Source organism: Hemicordylus capensis, chromosome 4, assembly GCF_027244095.1.
Source record: "Hemicordylus capensis ecotype Gifberg chromosome 4, rHemCap1.1.pri, whole genome shotgun sequence".
NCBI classification, from domain to species: Eukaryota; Metazoa; Chordata; class Lepidosauria; order Squamata; family Cordylidae; genus Hemicordylus; species Hemicordylus capensis.
Genome location: NC_069660.1, coordinates 175,499,247 through 175,525,437, shown reverse-complemented (window position 1 = coordinate 175,525,437; position 26,191 = coordinate 175,499,247). Strand labels below are relative to the sequence as shown.

The window sequence follows — 26,191 nt, the reverse complement described above, 5'->3', positions numbered from 1 at the left end:
GGGGAAGGGGGGATGTCCTAAGTATAGAGGGGGCAGGAGGGGAGTAAATCTGCACTCACAAGTACAAGCTGGGGTGCCCACAGCAGGGGCAGCTGATTCACACACACACACACACACACACACACACACACACACATACACACCGTCAGCCTTCTCGAGTAGCCAGGGCTGGCAAAGGCCCAGTCCAGGTCTTCTCTGGCCCAATTTAGACCTCTGCACACACACAGGGGCCATTTTAGTGACCTCTGTGCAAGTGCAGAGGCCATTTGCATGACCGTGCAAATGGCCTCTGTGCATGCATGGTCACTACGAATGGGCAGAGGCCCAAGTCAGGCCAGAGAAGGCCTGAACTGGGCCACTGCCAGCCCGGGCTAATTGGGGAGGCTGATGGGGTGAGGAGCCATCGCCCCTCTGTGGTCACTGCCCCCCCTGCAGCTGTGGCAGCTGGTACTTATGAGTGTAGATTTACTCCCCTCCTGCCCCCTCTATCCTTAGGGCAGCCCCCCTGCCCCTGTACTGGTAAAAGGGAATCCTCACCAGATTCCCCTTTACCAGTATAGCTCCGAGCCAGTCAAACCCTCAACTGGGCCAAAACCAAACTTGCAAAACCGGTTTTGTGCACATCCCTACCTACTAGCCTTTGGGCACTAATACAAGGCCAAAAGTACTGGCTAGGTAGAGCAGTGGTGCTTGTAAAATAAGTACATCTGACTCTACTGGAAAATATAAGCTTTTGCCTGACATCGATTCCTGAGTATGTATGCTGCACCTTACAAACAATGCAAAAAATTGTCTTGCACAGACATGAAGTATCTGACAAATGTCAAACTGTGCAGTCTTCTTTGCTTAAATTCTGAAATGCACTCTTCCAATTAAGTATTACAAAAGAATAGACTCCAGAATGTTTAAATTTGGTCATCTTTGTAATGGATGAAGTGTGCTAGGGAGGAGCTCTTGAAAACACCTTAGGAGAGTCTCAAATTTGGTGTTGGGAAAAGCATTTTCTTGCCCTTGTTGTTCTTAAAGGAACTTTGAAAATCATATTGCAATGAATGGCTTAGGGTTCTCCCATGTATGGCTATCACTTGACAATTGGCATTCAGATATGTGAAATGAATCCATGCAAAAGCATTTGTGCTGAAAGTTACCAGAACATTCTGCCTGTGATACTAAAGAAAATGGCATCTCTAAAAAGGTCAAGAAGTGCATTACTGGCAAACTAGGCAAATTACCACCCAAGAGGAAACTGTTCTAAAGTTTATCTTCTCTTCTTGGAGGGAAATAAAGCAATACTGAGCAAGAAACAATCCAGGTTGGCAAATAATAATGCTTAACTATAAGGTGGCAAATGCCACTCCCCACCCCCACCCCACAGATCCCATTCATTTGAAAGGTTCCTAGTTGGGAGGACTTCTTGCTGGATTGTGTCCAATATCTGTGTTTAATGTATGTATTTTCAAAACACACAACATGCTGTGCAGGAAGTATTGCCAAAGTAGGGGGGCATCATTTAAAGAGGGCAATCCTATTGTTACCAACCCATATTTTCCGGAGCACCTTTAACTCCGACTAGGAGGTAAAAAAAGAAACCACAAAAGGTGCAGCATTTTCTCTCTTTGAACTTAAACAGCCACCTTATGACCTTGCTGTGAACGCCATTCTCAGGATGGCATCCCAGTTGGCCAAAGAGGGAACTGTTTTCTCTGTGGTTGCCAGATCTGCTGCTGGACCCTTAAGCAGCCTCAGCGAACCCTCACCTGAGGACAATCAGCACCGGTGGCTAGATCAGAGTCCGTTTTTTCTTCCCAGGCCATGGTTTCTTTCCACACTTATCGCTGACATTTCCAGCCACCGCTTGAAGAAAGGAAGGGCGTATGGCAGGGCAAGGGCAGGGTACCTGCGTGATGACGCCTTCCCTCCTCATCCCCAGGAAGGGACAAGGGCAGCTTTGGAGGTCCATTTCAGTGGGGGAAATAGCATGAGGAGAAGGGCTAACCGGCAGCGCTATAGTCCCGCCTCGCCTTGGTTCTGAGCACATTTCTTCTCAGCTGGGGAAGCGAGAAAACCGTTTCCGGATGGAGGGATGCGATGCCATGCTTGGAGCCGCGCTCTAGGAGCCGCTTCTCTCGCACACGCTCCATTCGTAGTTGTAATGTAGACTGAAGAGAAACGTGGAGGGAAGAATGGCATTTCCTTTGGAAGGAGGAGAGACCTCTCTCCCGACACGGCAGGCTAGTTTCGCGGGGCTCCAAGCCTCTCGTCCCTATGCCTACACGGAGAGGCCCCGACATTTCTGTGGAGAAGCGCTGCTCTCACTGCGCCACGCCTTCACTCACGCGCCGCTTGCCTCCAATTGCCACGCGCCGAGGAGGAGCAGGAGCAGGTGCCGCTGCTCGCCTAGTCGTGGACCTGCTGCTGCTCACCTGTGGGGAGGCTGTGCCTGCGCTGGCCACTTTGGTGACTGCTTTCCCTATGTGTCCTATTACGAAAATGCCTTGTTCTCTCATAACTTTGACAGACCTCTAGAAGGAACCGTTTCAAGAAAAGGAAACGCTTTTTCCCTTTACGCTTTTCCCAACGGATATGGAGAGGAATCTGGTGCTGAGGCAGAACAATTGCTCACGAGGCCGACGAGGCCCCTTGATGGAGCAACTCCCGCCATTGTTCCCCGCTCCCCCTGTCAGGCAGCTCAAGCCATTTATGGCTGGCCAAATGGGACCTGTGACCCAGGACTGCCTTAGCTACGTCGTCAGAGCCCCTCGGCTGCTGTAAAGCCGAATTTGCTGAGGTGGTGACCTCTGTGGGCGAGCTCAGAGAAAGGCTAGAGGGGGCGGCGGGCCCGGGGGGCTTAGGCCAGAGAAAGAGAGCCCGCTGCCGCATTCCGTTTCCCCCAGGCACACACCCACGCTTGGGAGAAGAAGTCCCAGGACTTAAGTGAGACTTACGTCTGAGTAAACTCAAACAAAACATCATATTTGTGTCTTTCTGTGAACTCCCGCCACCCCACCAAGACGTCTCTGTGTCTCTTATCACACAGTCTTGAACACACTTACTAGCTAGTAAGCGCCACGAGGCTTCTTTCTGAGTAGTAAGCAGCATGCACTTATCCATGATATTCGTATTATAATTCCCGCCTAGCTACTCCGCCCGCCCCCCCCCCGCCCCGGGATGGGCAGCTCTCACTACCATTCCCTTCCTCGTGAAACGCGTTAGGCGGCAGCCAATGCTCCCCTCGCTTGGTAAGGCCCTAGTGAATTCCTTGAGCAGATCTTCCAAGTGTTCCAATTCTTCCAAGGAAGAATTTTCGAGCGCTACCAACAAAGCCTCCCCGCAAAAGCACTTTATGGGAAATCCGCTGAATTTACTGCTTCCCCCGCTCAGTTTATCTCCTTTAGGATATTAAATGTTCCCTTCTGTCCTCAGCTATAAATCAACAAGAGGAAGAAGAAATTGCTTGGGTGAATGCAAATGTAAACAGGGGAAACTTCGCTGGAAAGTAGCTCAGAGGCTTGTTTGGCCACAGTGGCAGGCTTTAATCTGTCTGGAAATATCTGCACTCTGGTCTGGAAGACCTAATGGAGTCACTAGGCGGAGAAATGCATTCTGCACTTGTTCCGTTGAGGTCCAGGCCTGAGCCATGACACTGGAAACAGATGCCAGAACCATCCTTTTTAAGAAGAAGCAGAAGAAGAAGCAGAAGAAGCCTTTAGGCTTAGAGCGCTGATGTTCCATCAAAACATAACCTCGGGACTCGGGAGAGAGAATCATGACCTCTATAGCATTACAGGCCGGTTCAGGATCAATTTCTCTTCTTTAAAAAATAAACATGTGATGGGAACAACATTATGATAGATGTAAACATGAAAGGAGAATGTGTGATTGAATTTGAAAATATTTTTATTTGAATAGTAAATAGTTATACAGTTAAAACAGTTCTATCGAAGCGTTCTATAAATAGCTAACAGTTAAGAAAATAATGTGTGTAGAAAAGAGATTGCATCTAAAAGTAAGCTGAGCTGTCCAAGAGCCCTCCAAGCAAGAATAAAAGGGTCGCAGTTGTATGTGTATTCTAGGTATAAAAGTTAAACCCTTTTCAACAGGTCCCTTTTTAAAAAAAGACTTAAAATGCACAGTGAAATGGCAGGAGAAAGGCGTTGGTGGGGAAGAGGCAAAGCACATCAAAATAAACACCATAATTAATAAATAACCAATAAATAACAATTACGCATAAATCAACATATACACATAGAGCGTCAACATATGGTTCTATTTCAAAAACGAATAAAAACAAAAAAAAGTTGGCATGTAATAATATTAAGGCAGCTTCTACAACATTTTTTCTGGAGACCAACAACAATAAAGTCAAGGCATTTGTGGCTATACTAACCAAAGTTTTATCTTTAAGCCGTTTGATTTTGTTCACATACAAAATAAAAGTTTTTTTAAAAAAGAAAAGGTAAAGCCAGATCCCAGCGGTTCACAAGCCATAATAAAGCTAATCAAGTAGGTAAAGTTCAGTTCATAGCCTGTGAAATGTAAAGGCATCCATCCTCATTCCTCAAGATTGACTTTGGGGAGGAGAAGTGGCGGCGAGGCAGGGGGAGAAGGAGAAGGAGAAGAGAGGGATTCTTTAAACCGACCCTTAGACTCCAGAGAAGCCCCCCGAGTGCAGTAGTGGGTGAGGGGCTGCTCCAGACTAAGGACCTTCAAGGGGGCTTAAGTGGAGACGGAGAGAGAGGCCTTGAACACCATCAGATGCACAGTGGTAGGAAAGTGGGGAGCCCGACAGGTCAGCAGCAGCGGAAGAAGGTTGTCGTTGGTTGATAAGCGGCCCCGGGACTGAGCAGGGAAGGTGGCGAGGCTGGCTGCAGAGTCCAGGGGTTCCCCTGCATCCTACGAACTGGGTCGGGGGCGGGCGCAATGGTGCTGGAGACGAAGGCACAGCTGGGCTCCCTCTAGCAGGCGGGGCGCACGGGCACCTGGAGCAAGATGACCTGTCGGTTTTCCGAAGGGTGGCACTTGTTGATGTGCCGAGTGAGGCCCGGCGAACTGTAGAAGGTAGCCGGGCAGTACTTGCACGGGAAGGCCTGGGCGGCGTGGAGCAGGCGAAGGTGGCGCTCCTGACTGCTCTTGCTGGGGAAGGTCTCGCCGCACACCGGGCACGAGTGGCACTCCCCAGGCAGGCTCAGAGGGCTGTGGCCAGCCGCCACTTCCTCGGGGCAGCCCTCTTGAGGCTGCTGTGGCAACCCGTCAGACGGCTCGTGGTGGACTGGCAAGTGCTTCCGCAGGGCGCTCTGACGGCGGAAGCGCTTGGCGCAGCGCGGGCAGGCGAACTCCTCCGCTCCGGAGCCGGCCTCCGGCTCTCCGCCGCCGCCGCTCCCGGGGCTCGGCGTATCCCGCTCACTGCCGCTGCCGCCGCTGCCTCCCTTCGTAGGCTCGTCCACGACGGCCTTGGCCTTGGCGGCGGCGGGCCCATTTGGGGGCCTGGGCTTGTGCCAACGGCGGTGCGAGGCGAGATTGGCAGGACAGCTAAAGAGCTTGTCGCACTCCGGACAGCGGTACTCGACGCGCACAATGCGCGAGCACTTGTGCTGCGCCAGCGCCAGCGGGTCCGGATAGCGCTCCTTGCACAGCTGGCAGATGAACTCGCCCAGCGGCTGCGCGCCTCCTGCTCGGGCACCGCCGGCCGAGCCCGCCTGCTGCTGCTGCTGCTGCTGCTGCTGAGGCGTCGAGGCCGGCTCTGGTGGACCCTCCTTGATGCGCAGCCCCAGCACCGGCGACGTCGTCACCTCATCCTCGAAGTGCAGTTTCCGGGCCGCCTTGGCCTTCCTGCCCTGAGGCCGCTTTGATGCGCCCTGGCTCTGCCCATGGCTGCGCGGGGGCACCGGCTGGGGCTGGCCGGTGGCGATGGCGGCGGCAGCGGCTGCCACTGCCCAGAGCTTAAGCTCTCCCCCCGGGCCCAAGAGCAGCGGGTCCGGCGCCGGAAAGGACTCGGCAGAGACAGGCGAGCCCAGGTGGAGGCTGCGCTCCTCGCTGACCGCCCGCGCAGGACTGTGTAGGGTCGCCGGAGAGGAGGCGGCCGCGGAGGGGCCTTCGGGCGTTCCGAACTGCGGCACGGCCGGTGGAACCAGCTCGGGGGGCTCCGAGGCAAAGCCTGAGGTGGGTGGTTGAGGCGGCGGCACCAACAGCAGCGCAGGGTCGCCTCTCTCCGCCACCGCCGCCGGGCAGCAGCAGCGCGTTCGGTAAGAGATGGGCGTGGGTCTGCGGCTCCTCTTCACCAGGAAGCCCCGGGGCATCCTCGGGCGGCTCCGGGAGGTGTCAAGGCGCCTGTCTGCCTGCTTCCTCCTCTTGCCTCAGCCTCGCAGCAACGGCGGCACCACCATCAATCTCTTCTTTCCTTGCTTTCTCCCTCAGCTCGGCTGGGTTTGGCCCAGCCAAAGAGAGAGAGGGGGGCCTTGGCCTCACCTCCTGGCTTTGCGCGCTCGCTCTGTGCGGCTCCCCGGGCGCCCCCGCCAGCGCGCCGCCTCCTCCTCCTCGTAGTCTTGCCCCCCCCGGTCGCCCAGCCTCGCCGCCTGCTTTTTAAGGGGGGAAGAAAGCATTGTTCGTGCCTCCTGCTCCGCCCGGAGCCAATCAGCGCTTCCCGCGGCTGCTCCCTGGGCTTTGAGGCGGGCAGAAAGGGGAGAGGCGGGTGGCTAGGTTAGGTACAGTGCAGCAGATGTACCTGAGGGGTTTGGCTCCCCCCCCCTTTTTTTAAACTTTTCCTTTTTCACGCCTTCCCCTTCTCACCCGCCCTCGCGCAAAGGCACACGCCCAGCCCCGCCTCCTTTCATGGTCTGCTGCTTTTCTATGGGAAGGCGCACGTGCCTTGCCTTTGTGTCTCTCCTCCAGGGGGGCACAAGAGCTGCCAAATGGAAATATCCATCAGCATGACAATGAGCGCCGGGGGTGGGGGGTGAGCTGAGTGTATTGGCGATTTGCGGGGTGGGGTGGGGGGGAAGAATTACCCGCGACTCCCGGGAGCAAAATGGCAACAAAGGAGGAGAATAGGCCGAAATATGCCAAAAAGCGTGTTCAAAATGCGGAAGGGCGGAGGAGGAGGAGAAATCGAGACAGTCACGAAAACCGAGGAGGCGCCAGTTGGTCAAAGGCGTTTTGGGGCTAGGAAAATGCTGAGGAAAAGAAACGCGAATCAAAGTGCAATAGGCGCGCGCATGGCCGCGCCTTAACTGCTTGTTGTCTTTCCGAAGGCAGAGGCTTGTTTTGTCGTGCCCAAGAGCTCTTTGTTCGCCCGCAGAAACCAGGTCACCACTGCGGTGCGCCTCCTCACGGAAGAGCTCTCGCGATCTCGCCTCTTCCCTCCCTGTCTCAAAGCGGGGAGCCTCACACATGCCCAGCTCCTGGAGGCTAACCAGAGATTTAGTCCCTTGGCCTGACCTCGCGCGGACTAGAATGCTGCAAACCGCGCACTAAAGTTGCTCTAGTCTTGCAGTTCCATACATTACCGGCAGCAAATCCAGGCTTGCCTTGGAGCGTGCGCTCAACCGAGAGCTGCAGCCGGTCGGGTATGAGGCGTCGCGTGCCACTAAATGACTACGAATTTTTGAAATTTCGTTTGTCTCATTCACACCTCTACAAGATTTAAACATTTCACTCTTAGGATAGGCATACTTCTAGAAATCGTGATGTGTGGCCTTTATTTAATTTCTGAATATGAGGTGCCTGGCTGGAGCCAATTCCTCTTTTCCTCTAATTCCTGATCCTCGTCGGTAGTGGAAAAATAAAAGGACGGGCAACTTACATATGCTCAGAAGTACTTGCAGAAGTCGAGCAAAAGAGATCCTCTGCCCAAGAGGCTGTCCTCTAAATCAGATTTTAAGGCACAACAGGCGCGTTAAGACTGCAGTGCGCGTCAGCACCTGAGTACGATCCAGATTTTCATCCCTACCATCCCTTCGCTTACTAGTGTTAGTGTACTTGCCCCGCTCTAAGTGGAATTAGAGATGGGAATTCGCATTCTCATACTACTTCCATTCGATATAACGTTTTGAAGTCACCACAGTCTCTGGATCAGGTCCGTTATATTATGTGTAGAGCAGAATCCTGAATCCAGGTTCCAAATAACTCACCCTGGCACAAATGAAGTTTCTCGAAGGAGTAAGATGATCTAAAAGAGCAGCTAGTCTGCTGCAGAAAGAACACCAAAGACTCTGGCAGCACCTTAAAATGCTAACCAGAGTGGCAGTAGCTTTCTGCATAGGCTGACCTGTTCTGTTCTGCAATCGCAAACCCCAGTAGGAGGAGAGGGTCCATTTCAGGAGAGATCGGAGTTTGTACACTTCAGACTAGCAGCCCGCCCTTAGTCGATTGATTCCCGCTTTCTTCCACAAAATAGGTGCCATCTAGAGGGGGGATTCTCCTGCGCAGACCTCATTTATATGGCCTGGACTTCATTTCAAAAGAGCTTGAGCAGGAGAATCCAACCCACCCACACCCTCAAAATTGTGTCCAGTGAGTTCAGGATCACTAGTTCAAAACCCACCTAATTTCAAGTCCAGATAGTTCAAAGCCCAGCTAATTCGGTGTGAGTTGGCTGGTGGTGAATCGGCCATTCTCATGTGGAGGGAGAAAGATAGGGTGGGGCGGAGGGCTACGGGGAAGCGGGTGCTCATGCATTTTAATCCAGTTCGTGCACTTTGTCTGCTTTTTGACATCTGATGCTAAATCAAGGGGTCTAATCAAGTAGCAAGTAGCAAAAAAAAAAAAATCTTTTTAAAACCCGCGAAAGAAAAGGGTTTGTCTGCCCGCTGGAGCCTCCCTGGGCCGCCCCACGCCCGCTTGCCTGTCACCTTTGTCAAGGAAATTAACCTCTTGCTATTGAAAACGAACCGCCGCCAATCTGGAGGAGCAAGAGGCGCGTGCTGCTGGGGGCTCGCCGTGGTAGTGGTGGGGGGAGGAGTATAGGGGGGGGATCTGTCTCCTCCCTTCAGACAAGGAAGAGGCTTCAGAGAGCTCAGGGATCATCCCACCAGCAAAAGTCACAGTGGGGGAAGGGGAAGGCACAGACAGCAGTCCGAGAAAACAGCTCCATAGTGCGGCCTTAGGAACAGAACCAACTTTCTCCAGATCTCCACATTTTTTGCCCGCAGACAGGGATTTGTTGAAAATTGATCCTCCATTATCTTCAAAAGGAGAAAGGAAAGATCCACAGCGCCTGCCTGCTTACTTGGAAATTGTCCTGTGTGTGCTTCCTGCGGCATCTCAAGCCCAGAGCTGTTTTTTCGCTCTGGTGCTGAAGTTAGCAAAAAAATCGATGCGGCTTCGACTGATAGTGCCTCCAGGCCAAAGAAAAACATCTACTCTTCAAGGGATGGGGGGAGCGCGCAACGCTTTGCAGTTACAGATGCAATTCATTTCTTCCCTCTAACAATAGACAGAAGATTTGTAAGAGCAGAGTTACAGACAGAAGAAGAGGGCAATACTTTTAAAACGCCCCAGCAGTTACTCATGCGGTGCACTATGTATGTTTGACCTGAAAAACACAAGAGAGAACACTGCAGAGGGAAGTTCTCCGAGGCAAACCCCCATTGACATTAATAGCCTAGTACAACTCCCATTGATTTCATCAGAGGGTCCTGCAGCAGCATAACTTCATACCGGATTGGTGACTATTTTTTTCCAACCACTGGCAAGACTGGAAGGCCAGAAAGCAGAACTTTCGGCTCTTTCTTAATTGTACAAAGAGGAAATAGATCCAGAATTCCATTTTAATCAAAGTTTGTGAATCATAATTTGGATATTGAATCCTTATATGGATTCAACAGGTCCCTTCGAAGTATCAACACACACACACCCATCAAGCGTTCTCTCTCGCTCTCTCATATTTCCCCAAACATCAACTCTCCTAATTGGAACCTAACACATGTCATTTATCAGCCACTTTATTCCGATTAATGTGAGTTCAGGAACACCACTGATGAAAAGATTTTGCCCAGCCATTTGCCTTATTGATAGATAGATTGATTGTTCAGTGTTTATACTGCCTTTTATAAAGCATCCCAAGGCGGTTTACAAGCGTTACAATACAATAAAACTTCATAAAATCAGACTTAAAATCTGTTAAACAGTAAAAATCATAAAATACACACAACCCCCCCCCCCAACGATACAAAACATAAACAAAATCAGGAAAGCTGAGAAACCTGGCAGTCCCTAAGGGGTCCGAACAAATAAAAAGGTTGTTAGTTGTTTTTTAAAGCAGCCACAGATATCAAAGAGCAGACATTCCATGGGAGAGCATTCTAGAACCTGGGGGCAACAACAGAGAAGGTCCTGTCCTGCCTGACCATTTAGCCTCTGGCAGTATCTGCACAGGGAACAAAGGCCCCTCTGGAGACTTTGTTGGGTGGGCAGAAGCCTTTGGAAGTAGACGGCCCTTCAGGTATCCAGGGCCCAAACTGTCCAGGGTTTTAAAGGTGATAACCAGCACCTTGGATTGGATCTGGAAACAAATTGGCAGCTAGAGCAGCTCTTTCAAAATAGCTGTGATATGCTCCAAGCCAACAGTCCCAGAGCACCCTGGCAGCTGTATTCTGTACCAACTGAAGTTTCCAAATATTTTTCAAGAGCAGCCCCATATAAAGTGCATTGCAATAATCCATCCAGGACCTGACTTAAGGCATGGGTAACCCTGGCCAGATCTGCCTTCCCGAAAGGGACACAGCTGGTGCACTAGAAACTGTGCAAAGGCACCCCTGGCCAACACCTCTACCTGAGCACCCAAAAGCAGAGCCAGGTCCAGCAACACCCCCAAGGTGCTCGCTTGTTCTTTCAAGGGGAGTACAACCCCATCCCCCATCTGGTTGAATTACCCTTCCCTGATTGGTTTTTCTACTGACCAACAGCACCTCCATCTTGTCTGGATTTAACCTCAGTTTGCTGACCCACATCCAGCCCATCACCGCCTTCAGCGCATCCACTGCTTCTCTAGAATCTGATGTCAGAGAAAGGTAGAGCTAAGCCTCATCTGCATATTGATGACCCTTTGGTCCAAACCTTCTCATGACTTCTACCAGTGGTTTCATGTAGATGTTAAACAGCATGGGAGACAATACTGAGCCTTGCAGGACCCCATAAGCCAAAGGCCAAGGAGTCTCCCCAAAAGGACCCGAACCACTCCAATGCACCACCCAATCCCTATACCTGAAAGGCGTCCAGAAGGATACCATGGCCAGTGGATACCATGTTAGGATACTATGCCCATCGCCCTTCAACAATGTTCAGCTGGATTTTTCTTTTTAAGCCATCCATTATTTTAAATAGTCTAGACCAGAGAGAAGGTGACTAAAGAACCTTGGATGGTACTTCATTTCTTTAAACCCTTTGAATGCAAAAAATGGAAGAGGAATTCCCCCACCGCGCAACACAGCCACACAGCAAACAAATTGCTTTCTTTAGACACAGCGGATTGAAACAGTGCTATGAATTAACCAAAGGGAATCCATTGAAAGCTATTGAGGCACTTGGATTCAAAGGATCCATTTCTTTTGTCGTTGTTGTTGCTCATGATGATGATTCCCCCTCCCTTCCTATCCTCAGCCAGCTGAAATTAATGGGAGGGACTGCTTTCAGCCGCATACGGCAAGAACGCATTGAAACTTGAAAGGTACAAGTAGTTTAAACTCATTTTCACAACAACAGAATAGAGGGAAGGAGAAGAAAAAAGAAGGAAACCCACAAGCACCCTCTTGCAAAGCAGGTGCAAGCAGCAGCAGCAGCCTCCAGCTAGGGAGGGGGCGCAGGCGCTCGGAGCTGGTGGAGGGATGAGGGAGCTACCTATCCTTTGCCTCCTTGCAGAGAAGCCGCGAGAAGCTGCAGGTCCTCCCTGGCAGCCCTTAGCGCGCCGGTCCGGAGCAGAGACTGAAAACTGTGGCTTCAGAACCGCTTTACTTGTTGAATGCAAATCTGATCTTCCTCTGTGCAGAAAAGAAGGGGTTACCCCTCTCCACCCCCCCGCCGCCTTCGAGCCCAAAAGATATTTGGGGGTACAAAAGATCCTCCGCCATCTTTTACATCTCATCCTTTAGTCTCAAGTAAACAGCCTTACTCTAAGGAAAGGCAGATCCAACACAAACTAAGCAGAATAATAACTAATTAAATAAATGGGACAAAAGTGTTTGAACTTTGGCTCCGAAACGCATCTCCAAGGAAATACTCGTTTGGAGACTGCACTTCACAACTCATTGATTTCAGAGCAGGACCATTAAAGTCAACGTGACTGCTGCAGATTAAACGGATCTGCCACGGGGTGTGCTGAACCACGTTTGTTCGTTTGGTGGTTGTGATTTTGTTAACCCATGGCAGGCATCTGTGAAGCAGGGAAAGAGGAGAGTGCCTCTGAGGTCTGAGCATACTCATAACCGGGTGCAGCGCCAAGAGCGCCTTTCCTACATCACTGGGGCATCCACTCAGAGAGCGAGAGAGAGCGGGAACTGAAAGAGAGAGGCAAAGTTAAAATGAAATCAAGCCCAATTATTAGGCTGAAGTACTTCTTAAGAAATTAAAACATATATTAATTGTAAATCCTGGGTTGTGAATCGCCCAGTGACTTGCGTCGGTATATAAATGTGTTTTAAAACACATTTATACATTTAACACATTTAAAACACTCGGGGCGGTATATAAATGTGTTTTAAAAAAATAATAATAATAGCACCACCCTTGTTTCCAGCAAGGAAGCAGCGTCAAACCTCACCCTCCCCATTCCGGGCTCCTTTCCTGAATGTGCCGTTTTTCTTTTTAATTAAAAGAATAATAATGAAGTTTCTGGCCCTTTTATTTGTGGAGATGTAAGAAAACGCGTGCAGGCAGCATTCTGCCCGATTGCTGAGCAAGAAACCTCAGCAAGAGTGCAAAGGCTGAAAGCACTGAGCCCTTCTTTGCAAAATGTCACTCACATACATTGTCTTATTAACATTTAATAAAAGCCGCGCGTTAACGTGGAATGTTCCTTGTGCTCAGATTCTAACATTCTGCGCCGATCCCCCCTCTCCCTCGCTACTACAGGTGTACCTTTAGGTTCCCTGGCCTGACCGCCACGTTTCTGGTCAAAGGTTTGGCCCGAGAGCCTGGCGGAGGCCCGCAACTTGCTCCAATGGCTCTTTTCCTCCTCCGGCCGGCAGCACCCAGCATTCCTCTCAAGTGAGAAGGGAGATCACACACGGCGGTGGTTTGCCTGGTGGTGCTCGGGAGGAGGGCTGGGGCTGTACCTCGCCACCATGTTATATCCTGTATTTTTGTTGTCGTCGTTCCATTTTGTATTTGGAAGGGACCAGTCAGAGCGATGCTCTCTCTCTCTCCTGCCTTCCTGGAGTTTGGAGTACTACATACTGAAAGCTAAAACGAGGAACAAAAAACCCTGCAGAGAGGGGCTCGGAAAGGAAAACAAAACAGGATTCCTCGAACCTTCTAAGAAAGGAAGCAAGTTTTGTGTCTAGGGGTCTGGAGAAGAATGGTGGTGGTGGTGATGGAGGGTGTCGACTCAGTTGGACGCTCTGGAGCCAGGGATCAATCTGGCGAGGCTTACATCGAGTTTTCCCTAAACCAGTTTGTACTAGTGGGGGTGCTGAAAACGTATAACGAGTCTTGGTTTGTGATGGGAACGTAAAAAACTATGTTGGCCAGAAAGCTCATTCGCATTACAAATGCCTCTCCACTATCTTACTAACATGTTCTAATGTTCTTATCTCTTCCCCTGCTAACTGGGCAAAGAGGCACCTTTGTAACGTGGTGATTCTCTTTATTTAGCAGGGGGAGAGTAACTGGTCCTATCCACCCTCAGCATAGGACTTCCAGTGACTGTTGCTGGTGTCTATCTTGTGTTTCTTTTTAGATTGTGAGCCCTTTGGGGACAGGGAGCCATCTTATTTATTTATTATTCTCTATGTAAACCGCTTTGGAAACTTTTGTTAAAAGAGGTATATAAATTGTTGTTGTTGTTGTTGTTGTTCCGGATATGCAACCGCGGGACAAGACAAAGAGGAAGGAGAGCAAATACAATTCAATATCTCAGCCATTAAATGTCTAATCGATTAGTCGTCTGACAACAGTCACAGGTAACAGAAAGAAATAGGCTCAAGGCCGTACAGTGTCTCCTGCGAGAATGGCTTTAGCAAGGTTTCTATCCTTACAACCAAGCCTTCCTTCATGGCTAAAGTTTTTGCATTTTCCAGTCCCACTTCTGTAAGGTCTAGTCAGCAGTTACGTTCGATATGAAAATAGCTCCTTGCCGCTCTCTTTCCCATACGAAGGGAGGGCTGTTTTCATACTTAAGGTTTCAAGCAGCGTTTGTTTAAATTTGTCCGTAATCTGAAGAATGTGACACTTCTATGACCTAGAATACAGATTCAAACAACTAGCTGAGGAGAGAGAAACACAACACTCAAAAGCGCTGGAAGTGAAACAAACACGCCTTTGATGTGAACTGTTTTTCCTTATCTCCCGTGCGGCTGTGAATCAGTGAATCTGCTCCAGGTCAAGGATGGTTTCACACATCGAACCGCCTTTGCCACTGAGTTTACACTCATGACGATTCTTTGGTCCACACGTGCTTGGTTCACTTGATTTCTCTACAGATATCGAATGGTCGAGAGGCACCCGATGCCAGAAGCCAACTTTGCTGATGCTACTGGGACTGGTTAGGGCGTGAGAATTTATGGACACCGCATTGAGTTGGAACTCAAGGAAGAAAGGAAGGATATGAAGATGTCCTAAATCAAGAACGCAGCAGATTTTATCTGCGGTGTTATCTCTGTGAAGATCCATTTCAGGGTCAAGAAGGCCACTTCCACATGCTGGAAATGAAACCTGACGAGTTTTGTGGTGCTCATTCTTGTGTAAGATATACAGCTAAAAACATCCTCCGCGGGACACACAAAAATGTCATGTGTGGAGTGGCCCTTCCGACCTCGGGCTCAGAGACCCAAGCTGCGCCAGGGGCTGGTGTGTATCAGCAGCAGGGGAGGGGTACTTTTGGAAGGGATCTCTCCACCCCGGCCATGGATCCTGCAGCCCCCGCCCCGCGCCCTCTCTCCACCTCGCAGGCGTGCTCCTTCCTCGGCTTTGGAAGCGCCGCTCTTGTTCCTTGCTCAGCGGAAACAATGGCCGCATTGCCTGCGAGTATTTGACCCGGGCTGAGCAGGGCCTCGGGAGAGAGGCCTTTGTGTTCGCAGGAATTAGCGATTGTTGTGTCTGCCCGAGGGACACGCGAGAGACACGCGAGCGTCCTCCCTCCGCCTGCCCCCTCCCCCGCTGCTTCTCCTTCTATTCACCTCCCAAGCTGCCTGCCCTCCCTTCCTCGTCTCCTCCCCACCCCCGCGAGCTTTGTTCTGCAATATTAGCATAAAGCTGCCATGGATCTCCCGTTTAAATAATTACACACAAAAGAATGGGGAGACATTAAAGAGTGAAAACAAGAAAAAACAAAAACCGCGAGGCAGAGAGCGAAGGAGAGAGCGCAAATATGCTCTCTCGCTTCATTTTCAACACCGGCCCCCGCTCTCACATACACATTATAGGGGCAGGCTTGGGTCTTATTCCGCAGTTTAGAAATGTGGGGAAGGGAGGCAGGTGAAAAAACACAGCCTGTTCTAGTGTTTTGTTGTTGTGCATGTGGGGTCAGGTACTCTCTTTCCCACGAAGTTTGGGGCGACAGGCTTCGCCTGATGAAAGACACGTGGTTGGAGCAACGACACAGCCGAGCAGAAGGAAAAAGGGCTTCGCGCGGTGGAAGTGTCGTAAGCGGCGGGCAGGCAGAGCAAACCCTAATACGCTGAACCCCCAACCCGCTGCAAAGTTCATTTCGATGGAGCTGGCGGAAGAGAAAGTAGTGCCGATGGATCCGACCCTCCACGGGTGTGTGTGTCCATCACCCTCTGCCCACCAAAACCATCTGACCTGGCAAGAAGCCTTAGGAAATAATCACAGCCTTTCAAAAGCTACAACCCTTAACTTGCAACTGAGTCTCTCACTGAAAATCCACAGCAAACACGCTTGGTTAAGGGCAAAGGCAGGTAAGACGCCACCTGCTTATCAGGCAGGAGAGAGGAGACGACGTGAAGGCCCCCTTCCAAAGTCCCAGCCAGCCCCTCTCCTCCTCCGCCCCCGAGCCCTTTGTCCTTCTTCGCTCCCTCGCAGGCAGAGCGTGCGTGCGTAGTGCGTCCAGGGAGCGCGTGTTTCATTTGTCCGGCGCGAGTGTATTTGCTCAGCGATGTGTGCCTTCCCCGCTCGCCTCCTTGGTTAATGAGGGAGGCCGTCGCTTCGTTGCTATTAGCATACAGCTGCGGGTCCCTCCTCCTCCTCCGCCTCCCCCCTTCTGGGCAAAGCACACTTTATCCGAACCTGACCATCGCCCCTCTCCCAACCAGAACAACGAGCAACAGCTTCTCACACACACAACCTCGGCAGCCGCTCCCCCTCCCCCCTTTCTGACGCACGCACGTCTGAATATTGATCGTGTGTTCTACATCGCCTCCTGATCCTTAGTAACTGCACATATTTTCTGTTGTTTGTTTAAGCGTGACGCGTTTTCGAGCGAGCTGCTCTTCCTGGCAGAACCCTGCTAGAAGCAGCACCCCGCCCCCCGCCGGCTCGCGAAGTGGGTTCACCCGTGCCCACCACACTTTTTCTCGGGGCAAGAATACGTTCGTTTCCGCCTGCTGGGAAATGGTTGCTGCTGCAGCCCCCCCAGCATAGGAGACTGGCTGGCCCACTGGTTGTAACCGAGCGAGGGCACGGCCCAGAGGCAGCAGCAGCCCTATCATGTCTCAAAGAAGGGCGGCATCATTTGGGTGCTATTAACAACTCGATCCTGTGCAGAGGCCGGCACGCCTAAGTCAGGCAACCAGGCTTTCAAGGGTGTGAGTGGGCGACGCCCCATTCCTGCATAAACCCCGTTCCACGGGAGCTGAGCAAATACCGCCCCCTTCTCCAAAAATTGCTCTTAAATAAAACAAGACCAGCCGTTGAACTTGGAGGAAGCCCCATCGCACCCTTTCCCACTAACCCACCCGATCCCAAAGTGTCAGAAAGGTGTTGAGCTTTGGTGGAGCTTCCAGGGGGAAGGTATCTCTTTCTACAGGTCGTTGGGGAGTACCGACGTCCCAATCTGGAATGAGGGAGTGCTCAATTGCGCTGCTATGTCTGCACTTCCTGTTGGTGTCATATGGGATTGTTGTTTAAATGGGGCTATTTACATAAACGTATGCAAGACAAACAAATGAAAACACCCAAAAGATCAGTGTAAGCAAAAAAAGGCAGGGCCCTGTTCCGAGGAGCACTCAGCACACCATAAATTTTGACAGTCAACAAATAAGGGGAGTGGGGAGGGGAGAGAGGCAAGGGCAACAACAATGTGACCAAATGCGGTGGTGTGAACAGACATCATTTGTTGGGGATAACACTAAGGGGTTATGTTCCTCAGACAAGATGGGATTTGAAGGGAGAGGTGGTCCAAAGTAGGGTATGGCACAGAAGAGCCTGTTACCTACAAGCTTAGTAAAGCTGACACCAAACAATCTTGCAGCGCCATGGAGATTTCCTCTGTGCAGATGGGCAGCCATGTCATGATAAGCCACTGTCCTGTCATACCCGCATACTCTAGAAGACTGCTGCAAATTACAGTGGAGATGGTGATTTGTCAGACACACAAAAATAATAACATATCACACTGGAGCAAAAGAGTGAGCCACAGAAGTAAGGGAGCACTGGAGAGAATTGTTTCCTGAGCATCTTTCTGAGACGGTGTATAGTTTAATTTTCCATTGACAGGCACAACCCCTTTTCTTTTTTATTTTTGCATTATTCACAATTGAGCAAAGAGAATCCCTAATCCTATAGATATTTACTTGAAAATACATTCTACTATTGGATTCAATGGAACCAGCTTCCAAGTAGATGTGTTTACTTAGGACTGACCTTAATCCCACTGAATCAGATTAAATCTATATAGCTGAATTAAGTAAACTGCGAATTGAGTTGTATGCATTTTTATAAAGAATGGCCACAATCCAGCACAGAATTAGGTATACTTAACCTCATTGATTTCAGTAGGTTTAAGCACAACCAACGCACTGATGGATTGGGCCACTGATTTTTAATTCCCAAACTGTAGAAGAGTCATCCCATTTTGAACTGTCAAGTCAGCTGATATTTATGGCCTTGCTGTGCCATTAACCCAGCCTGTTGGCACCTTTGTGAAAGACACAGAACACCTCAGAGTAATGTATTGTATTTGTGTCTTTCAACCCACCCCTGAGCCCCGGCAGCTTCTGTGTGTTCTGAGCCAGGCTAACTTTGCAATCAACACGGGAGTTCACCCTAACATAAATAGCCAAGTAGATGAGTTTGTCTCATTAGCAAAAGCATTACTGTCAGCAGAACTGCATGCCATTTCATCAAAGACCAATGTAGATGCAAGCTTGGGGTGGGGTGGGTGGGGGGCCTTATTTGAGTTCTGTAGGAAGATATAATTTTTAGTACACAATACATGTGGGTGATGCAGTTGGGTGCTAGTTCAAGGATGGCTGGCATGCTCTTCTAGCTTCTTGTCATGTAGGGAGATAAAGTTTGCATAATAGTGTGGGCATCAAAGGAGAGTAGTTCTCTACAGTTCAAAACCTCATTGCTAGTAGTACCCTAAAACAATGTAGTTGACCCCCCAAACCCCCATAGACTTATTTTTTGTTCACTTGTTTGTTTAGTGGTGATGCCCAGAAAATATAGCATGCATGAGAGCCTATCTACCATCACTCTAAAGGTAGCAAAAGTCCAGATAATTCAAGTAGCCAAGTTATTGGTTGGAGCAGAAGAGATTAGTGGTGCAAGTGGGGTGGGGAGTCTTTGCAAGTACAGATAAGCTTGATCTTGTCACTTCACTCCTCCTCTTTTGAAGCATTCCCATTTAGCACCATCCCTTCCCACCTCTGGTCATGCCTCTTTAATTAAAACAGATACACACTCATAATAAAAGTGCCTCTAGGCATGTACAGAACAACTTGCCCTCACCATTGAGAAATTGCAGCCTGTCCCTCACAATTAGAATTAAGGAGCAGGGGTCCTTTCCAGGGCAGATAGCAGGGTTCCCACACAGGGAACCTGAGCCCCCCTCAACACTTCTTAGAAAATTTGAGATAGAAAGCACTTTCTAGGTAACATTCTGAGTCCTTTTTTAAAAAAAGTTTAAAGCCTGTAGCTTTAGGTGGTGAGCAGCCATACCTCTGGAAAAGCTTATGTCAGTAGTCTGCGCCTGCACCTGCACCATCTCATACCTGCTCACTTTCATCACTTGAATAAAATGGAGATTCAATATTTTATTCAACAACTTGCTTTATTTACTTTACTTTCCCGCCTTGGGTGATTTTCTCTCTCTTATTGGCTGAGCCAGTAGCAAATTGCCCTCAATTAGACTCAGCTGCAATTGGTCAGCTGGTTGCTGAGATGCCTCTAGCAAGGGAGTTAACCCCACAGCTGCTGGGTCACTAGCCAGCACATTAGAGAATTGACCTCCCCCCCACTACAATGTACCTTCTGTCCGAGAAGACAGAGAGATACAAAGTTCGCATTTGGAGGGAACAATTAAAAAGCTAAAATGCAATATGCAAATCTCCTCAGCCATCTGTCAGGTTCTGCTTGGGAGGGAGTTTCCAGCACAGAAGAGGCCAGGCAACCACAGGGTTTAAAGGTAGCAAAGCTCTCAAGCTGAGTCACTGTTCTGAAATGGAGTCACTTGGATATTCACTGAATCACTGGAACTAAGACAAACTGTTGTTGGCATTGAAGGCCTTAGATCAGATAAACAAGACTTTATGCATCATATTACAAATATACCTTTAATTATTCATTTTTCAGAACACTCTGAAATATGTAGGAATTGTTCTCTATATCAGCTTCATGGCTTGGCTATTATTATTATTGTTATTGCTATTTTATTTTATTTTATACTGTCTTGCTGAATTACAAAATCAGAGCTATGCTCCACCTGCTGGGCTATTTAAATATGACAGATTTCATCTTGTTCACTGGGCAATCATGAGAAGTTAGAACTCCCACTGCCCCACATTTAGTTAGGCTATGCTATATTTTCAAGCAGCAAAGAGAGAGTCATATTAGTCAGCCATAACTAAACTATTCCTGGCCAGGCAAACATTGGCAAATGATAATTGTTATAGTTCAGATAATCAAGAATGCTTTTCTCCACAAGACCCCTGGAGATGCTTTGTTTGTAGCACCGTTTGAGATACGTCTTTGGCCTCTCAAGCAAGGCAAGTTCACCTTCCATTATTTGGCGAACGAGTTCTTGCATCGAAGGAAGTTCTTCTTCCTGGAAACAACAAAAGACACAAGGATAAATGTGAAGATAGTAATGAACTTGATCAGAGCACCCAGAGCAGTTTCACCATCTTATCTTCTGCCACAACTGTAAAAGTAACATGCAAAGGAAACACTGGGATTTGGGAATAGCCTCCAAAGAAATAAATGCAGCACAAGCAATGGGCAAAGTGCTGCACCAGAAAGAGGATTCGCATCTAAGGCAAAAGTCAAACTGGGATTTATTGCTTTGTGTCTTTAGCCAGAGGCTATCGGTTAAGCCTCCCTTTCACCTTCCCTTATCCCCAAAGGCCCTGACAGCTAATACAGAGAGGCAGCTGCTCACCACATTTCTTGGAAAGCAAGCAGGCAGGCAGGCAGATCCTCAAAGTGCTCCACCGGTGCATGCCCTATTAATTTCAATGGGGTTGGTGCTGGCAGAGTATTTTTGTTATCAAAGTGTAAGGAAGTCTGGTACCAGTGGAGGGGGGAAATTTATCACACAGACTCCACAACAGTGTGAAAGGACAATTTCATTCTAAGGGTGTTTTCACATGTGAAGCTTAAGCTGATCTGTAATGCAAATGGAAAACTTTAAAGCCTCTCCCTTTCTCCCCCACCCGTCCTTCCCTCCCCTCTACTCCATATCTGTTGTTGTTCCCCCTTAATGGCAAAATCTAAATGGCAAAGTCCTTGGGGCAGGGAACCATCTTATTTTGCTTATGTTACTTTGCAGAGTATCATGTTGACCAATGGTGTTAAATAAATAACAATAATATATTTGTTTTTCTCCCTGCCATGTTGTATCCCACATTAACAGCATCTACACATGGCATCAGTGAGTGCAAGAAAGACTCAGATATGCTTGGAAAGGATCTTGTTAACCCAGTCATAGCTCAGAAAATAATTTCATGCATGTCTCTGTGTGCAGGCAAATATGAATCACACCATCAGCAAACTTACAGGACTTAAGTTTAGTGACAAAATCTAACATAACTGAATGCTTTGTAGGGCAGTTTGATCCAAAAGGGTGCCAGCAACTGCATTATCAGAAACAGAGGTTGCTCAAGCATCATCTTATGTTTGGCAGCTGTCTGGCTCTGCCTCATTTGTCATTAAATGCGAAAATCCCCTAAACTACCCAATAACTGGGGCACAAGACTGAATCTAAATGGTCTGTCTGGGGCTATCCTGTTGGCCCTCAGGAACATGCTAGGAAGAGAAAGCCTTTCACATCATGCAGGTGCTGGGACGTCGTCTCTGCAACTGTTCACACAGCAGAGCTGAGTTTGAGTCCCAAGCTCCAGAACAAAGGGCCAGCAGCAGCCTTGCATTGACATGGGGTTCTTTACCCCTGATTCTGTGCTTGTGCAGCACCCTACAGGATCAGGCCATAAAGCTGTTATCACAAAGGGAAATCACCTAACAGGAGGAGGCGGACTAGGAAATTCAGGAGTGGTATATGTCAGGTGGCATTAAATCTTGTCCAGAGTGTAAAGACAAATGGCAAAGGGATTTTATAGTAACAGAAGATGACACAAAAAGACTAAGTGGGGCCACTGTGAGGGTGGACAGGCAATCAAAGACCATTTGGGGTATATTCAAGGGCTCCATGCTTCAGTTTCTAGTGTAGTGGATTACATTGAACAGGGCTGGTGCTGAAAAGAGCCCAGAAACGCATTAGGGTTGGGCAGGGCTGGTCCTACAATGAAGCAGGGTAAAGTGGGCCACTTCAGGCAGCGGACCGTGAGCCAGTTCTGATGGATGGCACAGCAGCCCAATACTAGTGCTCCCTGCATGGAGGGCCTACAGAAGAAGGCAGGCAAAATTGCCCCATGCTGCTTTTTCTCTTCCATTCTTAAAAGAAAAGGACAGAGGTAGGGGTGTGATTTTTAACAGGGTGGGGGGAGAAAGAAGAAGGAGAGGGAGGGGCATCATTTAGTGATCCACTTCAGGCAGCAAATTTCATGGACTGACACTAGGGCTGGGGAAAAGAAAATGCATCTGAGACTGAAGTAGAACAGAGGCTGAAAGCTCTTTATGCAGTCAGTTCTTCGACAGCCACAACAAATGTGATATGAATGAAAAAGAAAAAGAAAAAGGTCAACCAGGCCAAATGATTCTGATCTGAGTAAGGAAAATGAAGCAAATTGTAGCCTGTATTTCAGTTAAGTATGAGAAGGATCTATCGTCCAATGGTGAAGCACTTTGTATACAGAAAGCCCCAGGTTCAGTCTTTAATGTCTCCAATTAAAATATATCAAGGTCAAACCAGGCTCAACACTAGAAGTGTGAGTAGAGCTTCCATCCTTGATATTTCAAATTATAAGAGGAGCTGCAGAGGGCTCAAATCAGGATCAGGGCCATGGGGCACAGGGAGGGGATAGTGAAAATCTTTCCTTCATGCCATGGTCCAGATGAAAATCCTCCCCTTTGGTGTCAGTGAGAACTTCCCTCCTGAGGCTACAGCAGCTTCTCATACCCCTATGGTTGCACTTAATGTGACACAGTAGCATTAGTAATTATACCAGTTCAAATTATTTTATTAGTTACATCATCAGTTACCTAGATAATGCAGGAAGATATTAAATACTAGATAATGTAATGAAGTCTATACAAAGTTGAGATGGACGTTCCAGAAATAACAGAAGTTCTAAAAGCAAGAGGAAATTATATAGAGTAGTCTTCCCAAAGTCCACAGATAATGTTCCAGGTAATTAGATTTGCAAAAAGAATATGCAGTAAAGGAAAAGGAAAAGGAAACTTGCTGGATGATGAAGAGTGACCAGCAATAATCAAGACTTGTATAAAAAGAATACACTTGGCAGCCATTTTCTACCTGGGCAGATTCTAGGATCTGACGCAGTTCCTTCTTCAGGTCGGTAAAGCGATCGTGATAGATGACCAAGGCCCAAGGTTCCTTAAAGTAGCTGGTTAAAAAGGAAGAAATTTAGTTACCTAGAGAGCCTCTCATTAGCCACTAATAAAGTATTTACCTGCTTTTTTGCTTTTATATATTACTGTTCTGGACCCATCAGGATAGTTTGTTCATAAAATGCCTCCCATAACAGCATGGTCAATCAATTCTTTTAATGGATGTTCCTGATGTACAGCCAGCTTCAGTAATTACATTTAAAGTGGCTTAATTCAGAGCTGTGGCAAGAGCGAGTGAAGAATCCTGATTTTATCAGAATTTAAAAGCCTGAAGACCTGTGAGGAACTGTGTCTCCATTATCTGTCCTCATTTGAGAAAAGCAGATGGCAGGATTAACTGAACTCCTGCATAAACAAATTACATTTGTGTAGACAATGACACAAGTGTTGTTCATCATTAAGGTTTCTGGATTAATAAAGGGCAGAAAAACAGGCCACAACAGTGTTGCAATATGTTCCTTGCACTAGTGCACTGAAGCTAAATTGAATCTGTCATACAACAATATCCTGTGTTTCTATTCTTTCACAATAAAGAACAAAATCTATAAAAACCTATTTTCTGTGCCAATAAACATTTATGTAAGTCACCCCAGGCCTTAGGGACAAAATTTTAACACAAATTCACTTCTTCTAACCCTAGAGAAGTGAAAACATAGATTTTATTAAGGAATTAATCTACAACTGGGTGCTCAACGCAAATGATGACAACTACGTTGCTCACTGTGAAACTGTTGCTTGTGAAGGCCGGTTCAAACAATTTCTCTACTAGGGTTGAAAATCTTTGTGGTTAAACAGAACATCTGAATCATGCAGCAAAAGCAGAAGCTACAGTTTTAAAGACACCACCTCAGACCTTGTGAAGCAGGCTGAATGGCAGGATGCAAAATGCAGTTTAAGCTCAAGGTGAACCATTCGGAAATTTTGTTTGTGATAAAGACAGATGGGTCTGTACTGCACAGAAAAAAGAGTCAGAGTGTCATGTGAAGCAGTCCTAAGCTATGTTCTTCATGGTTCAACAATGTGTAGTTTGCAGACAGGTATGTAGGTACTGCAAGTGATGATGAGCAGGGGCGTAGCAAGGTTGGAATGGGCCCAGAGAGGAGATTTTAAAATGCCCCCCCCCCAAGTCCAGGGCCTCCGCACACCTCAGGCCGCCATGGATTTAAGTCTGATATTTCAAAATAAGTATGCTGCCTGGAAATACATTTCATTGAATACACACACACACACTTCACAATATATAGTGATACACATTGAGTACTATATATTTGTGCTACTTTTAATGCCTAGAACACACTAGAAATGCAGTGTGAACCTTATATTTTCTCAGAATTCTGAACAAATTCAGTAAAGTTTGATTCCAGGAGGTTTTTCACATGGGGCTTTTAAAGCCCTTTAACACACATCTCCTCTGGAATGGAGGTGCTGCATTCACATGTTGGCCAAATTTACCCTGAAGTCCCTGTGAGTTATTGGGGAGCAGTTCACATGCAATTCAGGTTTTTCACTGCTCGTTAGAGTGTAGCCTGATTTATATCCGGAGTTTTAAAAAATCCACTATTTTGTGTTGGTTCTTTGGGACAACTTCAATTTTGCAGTAAAGCCTCCCAGTAAACTTGCAGGAAAGCCTGCTGTGTGTAAAAGTCCCAGGTAAGTGTGTGGAGAATTGCAGCCTCAGGCAGCAAATCTAACCACATTTAGCTGGAAATACATTTCATTGAAACCTAAAGGACTTACTAGCAAGAAGAGCATGTCTACTTAAAAATAAACTCCATTGCATTCAACTGTCTGAGATCTTACCCTGGTAAGTGCATATAGTATAGCATATGCTCAGGGATGTAAAGCAAACCAAACTAATTTCTGCTCCCAGCATATTTTGCTCCCTCTAGGAGACCAGTAAGTCCCACTAAGATAGGTGGGGAGAAGATAGGTGGGGAGAAATAGCGAAAAGAGCAAGAATTAGCAGCATTCCTCAGGTGAAAAAGAGGGGTGGGGGGAGAATGAGGAATCTGTCTCTTCTTGGTAAAATTTTAAGATAGATGAGACATGCTGGGGCTCAAGGAGTTACAACTGAGTTATGCTCTAGTCTGTCCAAAAAGTCATTCTCCCTGCTCCCCAATGTGGAAGTAGGGCTGGTTGTGGTCTCTCACTGTACTGAGATAAAAACCACTCTCTGCAGGTTCTCAGAAGCAGGGTCATCCCTAGTGGGGTGCAGGGCTGGGGGGCAAATCAGCATGCCCAGGGCCTCCTTAACATTTCATATCATTACAGAATCATACTGACTGATGACATACAATGTAAATAGTGTGAGTGAGGTTTTTCGACATGCTCAACCAGCTTGGCATTTCTAAAGAAAAATAAAATAAAATAAAAGCACAACACATGCTTCACAGTTCTCACTCAGACCTTCTGGGTTGCAAAACAACTTGAACATCATTTATGAATGAATGAATGAATGAATGAATATAAATATAATATTGTTTGTTCCAGAAGTTTTTGTAATTCTCTGCCATGAAACAAGCCACTTATAGGACTTTTTAGATAGTTTTTTTTTTAAGCCAGAAAATTTTCCAATCTGTTTCAAATTAAATATTCAGAGACTTCTCAGTCTCCTCCCCATATCAAAGCCCTACGGCAAGCAGATCTCTATATATGGATGGGCAGGGGGAGGGACCACAAAAAGGAATTCACATTCTACCTCCATTACTGGCAAAGGCTGGGCTGGGCTGGGCAGAGGGTTTGCAGAGTACTGTGGTGGGTAAGGGCAGCCAGTGCTGGCCACATTGCCTGCCTGCCTCCTTCCTTCCTTGCTTGCTTGCTGCTCGGAGAGCTTCAGGCTTCAGCGAGGCCTACAGGAAGGCCTCTCTGGAAGCCCCGCCCACCCACCGATCAGCTG

The 26,191-nt window shown here is 48.1% G+C and overlaps 2 protein-coding genes across 8 annotated transcripts in view; both read right to left on the bottom strand.

The window, feature by feature from the left end:
- Window positions 1-3,874: 3,874 nt before the first annotated feature.
- On the bottom strand, window positions 3,875-6,794 carry INSM1 (INSM transcriptional repressor 1). Its single transcript, XM_053242846.1, has one exon. It carries the CDS (start codon window positions 6,294-6,296, stop codon window positions 4,956-4,958), a length of 1,341 nt encoding a protein of 446 aa, XP_053098821.1. The 5' UTR covers window positions 6,297-6,794; the 3' UTR covers window positions 3,875-4,955.
- Window positions 6,795-19,864: 13,070 nt separating this feature from the next.
- Window positions 19,865-26,191, bottom strand: part of CFAP61 (cilia and flagella associated protein 61) — a 230,732-nt gene continuing 224,405 nt past the window's right edge. For 6 of the 7 annotated variants that reach the window (XM_053247244.1, XM_053247242.1, XM_053247240.1 and 3 more), the window contains 2 exons: window positions 23,201-23,291; window positions 19,865-20,374 (listed from right to left, as the gene is read on the bottom strand). In XM_053247244.1, the coding sequence (XP_053103219.1) occupies window positions 20,174-20,374; window positions 23,201-23,291 (292 nt within the window). In that variant the 3' untranslated portion in view covers window positions 19,865-20,173. Of the gene's footprint in view, window positions 20,375-23,194; window positions 23,292-26,191 lie in introns of those variants that run through there. The other variant, XR_008306425.1, reaches the window with a different exon arrangement.